Source organism: Phoca vitulina, unplaced genomic scaffold (genome assembly GCF_004348235.1).
Source record: "Phoca vitulina isolate PV1807 unplaced genomic scaffold, GSC_HSeal_1.0 scaffold22, whole genome shotgun sequence".
Lineage (NCBI taxonomy): Eukaryota > Metazoa > Chordata > Mammalia > Carnivora > Phocidae > Phoca > Phoca vitulina.
In genome coordinates this window covers 16,288,181-16,296,503 of record NW_022589725.1, presented here as the reverse complement: position 1 = coordinate 16,296,503, position 8,323 = coordinate 16,288,181, and the positions used below count along the sequence as shown (strand labels likewise).

The 8,323-nt window shown below is 42.9% G+C and overlaps 1 protein-coding gene across 1 annotated transcript in view; it reads left to right on the top strand.

Moving 5' to 3' along the window:
• Nucleotides 1-8,323, top strand: part of CUNH20orf194 (chromosome unknown C20orf194 homolog) — a 133,200-nt gene that overhangs the window by 53,569 nt on the left and 71,308 nt on the right. Inside the window, exons 11-12 of the mRNA XM_032419913.1 lie at nt 2,614-2,695; nt 3,684-3,720. Coding sequence (XP_032275804.1) covers nt 2,614-2,695; nt 3,684-3,720 — 119 coding nt within the window. The remainder of the gene's footprint in view (nt 1-2,613; nt 2,696-3,683; nt 3,721-8,323) is intronic.

Here is an 8,323-nt window from a genome sequence, read left to right as displayed (position 1 = left end):
ACACACACTCACACTGGGTGTCAGTAGAGGCTGTGTGGGAACCTGGAGTTACACTCCTGCCTGGCAGTAACAAAGCAGCATGCTCCCCTGTTCACCCACGGAAGCAGTGTCGAAGGAGGTCTGCTGAAGTGCAGGATGTAAGTAACATCCAGGGCAGACTTCCACTCTCAGCATAACATGCACAGAGCTTGGAAATCATCTCTCACATCCTTACAAGAGAAAAATTGAGGGGCGCCTGGGTGGCTCAGTCGTTGAATGTCTGCCTTCAGCTCAGGTCATGATCCCAGGGTCCTGGGATCGAACCCCGCATCGGCTCCCTGCTCGGCGGGAAGCCTGCTTCTCCCTCTCCCACTCCCCCTGCTTGTGTTCCCTCTCTCACTGTGTCTCTCTCTGTCAAATAAATAAAATCTTTATTATTTTTTTTTTTTTAAAGATTTTATTTATTTGGCACAGAGAGAGAGAGAGCACAAGCAGGGGGAGCAGGCAGGCAGAAGAAGAGAGAGAAGCAGGCTCTCTACTGAGCAAGGAGCCTGATGCGGGGCTCCATCCCAGGACCCTGGGATCATGACCTGAGCCAAAGGCAGCCGGTTAACCAACTGAGCCACCCAGGCGCCCCTAAATAAAATCTTTAAAAGAAAAAATGGAAAAACTGAAAACCAATAACTTCTCTTGGACTCATCAAAGAACTGAAGTCTCAAGGCAAACCTACTCCAAGATCTAGAGAGACAGATTGAATCCAGGGAATCACAGCCAGTGTCTGCTTACCTGGAACAGAAGCCACACTTAAATAATAATTTTGATGAATTCCTGGAGGCTGAATATGGATTAGAGTGAGAGTGAGAAACTCCTGGAGAATACAGCCTTAGAGGGGCCCCCACACATCTATGGGTTTAACTTCTTTCTCTCAACCTAAAACTGCTCTATTTTTTTTAATTTAGCAAATTCTTTATACAATTTTTTATATATACAACTTTCTATAATAATTGGGGATCTTTATTTAATAAACATGAAACTTAATGAAGTCAAGGAACTTACCTGAGATCTGGTCCTGGGGTAGGGTGGGGGTGTCCTAGATTATGACCTTTCGTCTTCACTCATCTCTTTTTCAATGTAACATACTTACCCTCTCCATTTCTGTGCCATTTGTGAATAATTTACAGATTAATAGGTGACATGTAAAACATGCAAATCCAGATTATCTGAACAGTTATACATTATATTGGTAAATTCTGTTGTACCAATTTCTTTTAATGTAAGTGCCAATAAGTTAGATGTTAATCTATGCTTATACAGATTTAGGATATGATCTAAGGAAGCAGGTTTGAAACAAATGGCACCTTTAAAAGAAACTTTCAATTAGGGGAAATTTGGAAATCTAAGAAACATGTTTTATTGTGAAAATATGCCTATTAACCAGCAAATAGAAATATGTACATGCCTTTTTATTTAGGGTTGTGGCAATATTGATCATATTCACTATGGTGAATTATAGAGTAGTCCTAACAAGTCCTTATTACATATCTTTAACTTGGATTCACAGTGTTCACAATATTACAGAAAAATGCCATGGATTCTCTTGTGACTTCCTTAAAGATTGGAGTAGAATGAATATTTGTGTCACATTTAGCTATTTTTTTAATATATTGCACTAACTTCTTTTGCTTTAGTTCTTATGGTAGCATTTTTGTGTTTTATAACTGATATCCTGGGAACCCTGATGATATGCTGGATTTTCAAAAGAAAAGGACATCTGTATCCATCTTTGTATAAATAAACAACTAAACAGGGAAGAAGAAGAAGAATTTTTATTTTATCTTTTTTAAAGATTTTATTTATTTATTTGAAAGAAAGCACGCAAGTGAGAGAGCACAAATGGGGAGAGAGGCAGAGGGAGAAGCAGACTCCCCAACTGAACGGGGAGCCTGATGTGGGGCTCAATCCCAGGACCCTAAGATCATGACCTGAGCCGAAGGCAGCTGCTTAACTAACTGAGCCACCCAGGCACCCCGAAGAATAAGAATTTTTAAGTCTCTTCTCCAAGGCCTATGTACAGAAATGAAATACAAATGAAGGTGGGGACCTGGGGCACACCCTCCTTTCCTGAATTTATAGCTGCCCCCACACATCTCCCTGTCATGTCGGGCAAGGTCCTCACTGTGAAAGTTCTGGACTATTAATGACAATCAAAACCCAAGCACATTTCCTCTTTTCCTTCTAAGTTGTGAATTCATTAACATCATGCGCTGACCCAGCAGCAACCTCACAATATAGCCAAGGTTAAAAACACAACATAAGGGGCACCTGGGTGGCTCCGCCGGGAACCTGCTTCTTCCTCTCCCTCTGCCTGCCTTTCCCCCTACTGTGCGCTCGCTCTCTCTCTCTCTCACTTTCTCTCTCTCAAATAAATAAATAAAATCTTTAAAAAAACACACACACAACACAAAATACTTCTGGAAAAACAATTAAAGGTGATCTTTCCCCCTGCGCCTTTAAAAAATAATAAATCAGCTGCTGGTGAGATAAAATTGATTTCCATTAACTATATAATTTTCGTTTTTCAGCAGTACACACCTAAATCCCTGCTCCTTTTTTACTTTTTTTTCTGACATCTAGGTAGTACAGTGCGTCTCACCAAAGGGACCCCTTGCTTGTTCAAGAACATACTTTTTTGGAGCTACTCACGTTCCTTACTTGGGTAAGTCCCTGTCTGTTGTCATCTCATCAGCTTCCCTAATGAATAATTTCTCCTATGAACTAGAAATGGACTCATAATTTACTGCTTTCCTCAGAAGCTCATGATATCCACTTTGTAAAGGCCTCCCACTCCCTCTCTGATTCCAGATGGAGAGTTGATGCACCTAACACATTTCTCAAAGAATGTATTTCAGGAGGAGTAATTATCAGCTCAACATGTATATAGTCTAACCATGTGTGAGACTGTGTGCTCAGTGTTAGAGGGAAGGCAAAGATGAGTAAGTCCCAGTTGGGGATAGCAGGAGATATGGGCTACAGTGAGAGTTTGGATGAGTCAGCCAGGCGCCTGCTGTTCTGGTGAAGCAGGGCCGTGGTCGAAGGGTACCTATGAACTGGGAACATTTCCCAGGAGCAAGTGCTCCATGCTGCAGGGCCATCCAGAAAGGTTAGGCCCGCTGGGGCTGCCCTTCTTGCTGGGGTAATCAGAAGTTGCAGACATCCAAAGAGACCTAGAGAAGAACCTCTAGAATGAATGAGGATCTCAGCACTGGTCCACAGAGCAGAGTACAGCAGAAACCAGGTTTTCACCAGGGTGTTGCTATATAAGCCGGAAGACTCTGAAAGAAGCATGATAATTAAGGGTCAGCTAATTAAGGAGATGATAAAAGAGTCAGAACTGAGCCTACTTAATTATACGTCATCAATTTAAAAAATTAAAAATAAAGGCAAAAACATTCCAGAGCCTAAGATTCCCCGTGTCTTCTCTGGTGTTTAGAGGTGATGCTGAGTGGGTTGTTAAAATCAGTGTCAGGAGTGAAGGTCTAGGAGGATACTGGGAAAAGCTGTTGTGATTGTACTGTATTTAACCCAAAAGGAAAAAAAAATGTAGTTCTTGACATCTCCTTCGAATTAAGAAATTCTAGCCTCCTTGTGAAGTGTTTGCATGACCCGTGATCTTGTCACACTTAATTCATGGTCCTCTTTCACAGGTGATGAGAATAAGCTGCCCAAGAAAACTGAACAAATGTAAGTCTTCATTTCTATTTTATATTTTCTTTCTCAAAGTTGAGTTACTCAGATATCGTGGCTGTTCCGTCTAACTCGTCTGAGATCAGCAGTGGGTAGGACATTTGGGTGAAGCGGTGAGCAGAGCCATGGTTTCCTAGCCCCTGTCTCTCAGCTTGGAGTCCTGCCAGCTTTGCCATGTGCTCTTCTTTCCAGAACTCAGAGACTTCCTGCCTGCAAACCCATCCATTTTAATGGTGTGATTCTTCTTACTATGTCTTCTACATAATACATTTTTTTATCAGGGGCTTTCCCAAAAATAAAACATCCTGAAACACATTGGGAGAATCTATGGGAAACCCCTTCTGGTCTGAGCAGTGTTTCCTCTGGATTTGATTCTTAGGCTTAGGGAATAGAGCTAGGATCTGAACTCAGGCTGTGCAACTTTAAAAAGGTCCTAGTGTTGACTTCGCTCCCCCACATATAACAGGGAACCAAAGATAAGAAATAAACTCATTAATGTTTATGTTAGTCTGCTTGGGCTACGATAACAAAATATCACAGATTGGGTCACTTAAACAGCAGAAATTTATTTTCTCACAATTCTGGAGGCTAGAAGTCCAAGTTCAATGTATCTTTCTGGGTTTTTTAAAAATTATACATTTAGGTTTTGTATAGCTGTAATTAATGTGTATGCAGTTTTTTAGTGTGTGGGTTTTCTGCCCTTTAACAAGTCGACCACATTCTCATATGAGTATGGGTATATATAGTCCTGCTTTGTACCTGCTGGTACTTCTTTTTTTTTTTTAAGAGAGAGCAAGAGTGCACACACGTGAGTGGTATGGGGAGGGGCAGAGGGAGAGGGAGAAGGAGAGAGAGAATCTTAAGCAGGCTCCACACCCAGCATGGAGCCCAGTATGGGGCTTGATCTCATGACCCTGAGATCATGACCTGAGCCAAAATCAAGAGCCGGATGCTTAACTGACTGCACCACCCAGGCGCCCCTGTCCCTGCTGGTACTTCTGTGCCAGCTGTGCTCAGCCCGGATCTTCGTTCTCAACCCTTAGGCATTTCTCCTAATCCAAATTCACTGGTGCCCTGCTTCAGGGACTAGTATTGACCAGTGCTTGGGCCTCCACCCAGAGACTTGCTGAATCACAGAGCTGGTGGAACTCGGGCCTGAAGGAGTCCTAGTGAGGGCAACAGCAGCGCCATCCAGGCATGAGTGTTGCGCCTCCCGTTCAGGCCATTTTACGAGTCCATAGCCAGGCGGCTTTGCATTCAGCTGGTGTCTGAGGGGTTGTATAGGAGAAGGCCAAGCAGTGGGGAGGCCAAAACATTGCTGGTACTGAGTGATGTCTGAGTCAAGCAGGTGATGGGGCATCTTTATATGTCTTTGGTGTTGGTGTCAAGGTGTGGAGGATTCTGGTCTTACTTGGTAAGTGGCCATGCTCATTGTCAGTGTCCCTGCCAGGCCCCTTCCTACTAAGACCTACCCCTCTGTTGTGGCCTAGCCAGCAATCTTCAGGATATGTTGATCCTTGGAGCTGTCATTTTGTTATGTATACTTTTTCTGTCTTTTTTTCTTCTACCCAACTCAGATCTCTTACCTAAAATGTAGAGGTGTGGTGCGGGAGCCAAGGAGGAAATTAAAGGAATTGGCAGTGTGACATGGCACAGTAGAAAAGTACCAGCCTGACAGCAGACCTGAAGTCAAGCCTGCCATTCATTTTCTGTGCCTTGGATGGTTTATTCCACCTCTAGAGGCCCTACTTGCTTCTCCTGTAAGATGAGAGAGTTAGACCAGATCATTTCTGGATTCCTTCCTGCTTTCCAACTCCGGTCACCTTCCTTTACTTGTTACAAGATTCTGAGGAATAAAAATAGACATATTCTTAGGCAAGTCTTTATCAGTTTCTTGCTAGGCACCTTCCCTGCCTTTCAGGGCCTTGTGGATGAACCCCTTCTCTCTGTAATTATCCTGATAAGATCCCAGATCTCTCTCCCCTAAAGTAGTGATTCTCAACCAAGGACAGTTCTTCCTCCAGCCCCACCCCCAGGGACCTTTGACAATGTCTGGAGACATTTTTGTTATCCCAACTGGGGGTACTATTGGCATCTAATGGATAGAGGCCAGGGGTGTTGCTGAACATCCTGTAGTGCATAGGACAGACCCCAGGGCAAAGAATTATCTGACCCAAAATGCTGAGATTGAAATTTTCTGCTTAAGGGGAACCAGTCTTGGATTTTGGATTTTCTAGGGACCTTCATAACAGTCCCAGTCTAGCGAAGGAAGAAACCTTCTTATAATCACTTTGGGAAGTGAGAAGTCTAAGAGAAAGGGCAGGATTGGCGAGCAAGGAGCTTTAGGAAGGGAATGTTTGCCCTCAGAAACACACTCTATTCTCTCGTTCAAGTAAGCTGCTTGGAAAGTGGTGTGCAGCTGGTAATTTAAATTTAAGTGGAGCTCTCTTCTCCTCTGAGGTAATCTCCTTTGCTCCTGAGGTCTCCCACCCTGAGGTTCCAGTAGCAGCCTGCCCTTAGTAAGCCTGGGAGGAGATGACATGAAGGTGTGGTGTGGTTGGTCCCGAAAAAGCAGAAAGTCTGTACCAAGACACTGAAGGGATTCAGGCTCCTGACATAGAGGGGCTAGGTAGCCTGCAGAGTTCTCTTCTGTTGGATCACAAACAGGGAGGATTGGTCTTCTGAGCAGAGCTGGCTTTTCTTATGATAGTTTTATAAGAGCAAAGTATAGGGACACCTGGGTGGCACAGTTGGTTAAGAGTCTCACTCTTGGTTTCAGCTCAGGTCATGATCTCAGGGTCATGAGATCAAGTCCCACATCAGGCTCTGCGCTCAACACAGAGATTCTCTCTCTCCCTCTCCCACTGCCCCTCCCCCTACTCATTCTCTCTCTCTCTCTCTCTCTCTCTAAAACGAAAAAATAAATATATTTTTTTTAAAAGCCCTACAAAACTTTAAAAAAAAAAAGGAGCAAATAAATCACGTGAGGCACATGGCTTTTAAAAGGTTTAGAAATCAGCAGTGCCTGGGTGGCTCAGTTGGTTAAGCATCCAACTCTTGGTTTCGGCTCAGGTGATGATCTCAGGGTCCTGGGATCAAGCCCTGAGTCAGGCTCCATGCCCAGCAGGGAGTCAGCTTGAGATTCTGTCTCTCTCCCTTTGCCCCTCCCCACACTCCCCCATGAACGCACACACTTTCTCTCTCTTTGAAATAATAAATAAATAAATCTTTATAAAAGGTTTAGAAATCAATGAGTTCCGTTTTTGCACTTTTCTCATTCTTTTTTTAAAAATCAGTTCCTTAAACGCGGCAGGGATGTCCACTATCACCACTGCTATTCAACATAGTATTGGAAGTCCTAGCCACAGCAATCAGACAACAAAAAGAAATCAAAGGCATCCAAATTGGCAAAGAAGAAGTCAAACTCTCACTCTTTGCAGATGATATGATACTTTATGTGGAAAATCCCAAAGACTCCACCCCAAAACTGCTAGAACTCATACAGGAATTCAGTCAAGTGGCAGGATATAAAATCAATGCACAGAAGTCAGTGGCATTCCTATACACCAACAACAAGTCAGAAGAAAGAGAAATTAAGGAGTCGATCCCATTTACAATTGCACCCAAAACCATAAGATACCTAGGAATAAATCTAACCAAAGAGGCAAAGGATCTGTACTCAGAAAACTATAAAATACTCATGAAAGAAATTGAGGAAGACACAAAGAAATGGAAAAACGTTCCATGCTCATGGATTGGAAGAACAAATATTGTGAAGATGTCAATCCTACCTAGAGCAATCTACACATTCAATGCAATCCCCATCAAAATACCATCCACTTTCTTCAAAGAAATGGAACAAATAATCCTAAAATTTGTATGGAACCAGAAAAGACCCCGCATAGCCAGAGGAATGTTGAAAAAGAAAAGCAAAGCTGGCGGCATCACAATTCCAGACTTCCAGCTCTACTACAAAGCTGTCATCATCAAGACAGTATGGTACTGGCACAAAAACAGGCACATAGATCAATGGAACAGAATAGAGAGCCCAGAAATGGACCCTCAACTCTATGGTCAACTAATCTTCGACAAAGCAGGAAAGAATGTCCAATGGAAAAAAGACAGTCTCTTCAACAAATGGTGTTGGGAAAATTGGACAGCCACATGCAGAAGAATGAAACTGGACCATTTCCTTACACCACACACAAAAATAGACTCCAAATGGTTGAAAGACCTCAATGTGAGACAGGAGTCCATCAAAATCCTAAAAGAGAACACAGGCAGCAACCTCTTCGACCTCAGCCGCAGCAACTTCTTCCTAGAAACATCGCCAAAGGCAAGGGAAGCAAGGGCAAAAATGAACTATTGGGACTTCATCAAGATAAAAAGCTTTTGCAAAGCAAAGGAAACAGTCAACAAAACCAAAAGACAACTGACAGAATGGGAGAAGATATTTGCAAATGACATATCAGATAAAGGGCTAGTATCCAAAATCTATAAAGAACTCATCAAACTCAACACCAAAAGAACAAAGAATCCAATCAAGAAATGGGCAGAAGACATGAACAGACATTTCTCCAAAGAAGACATCCAAATGGCC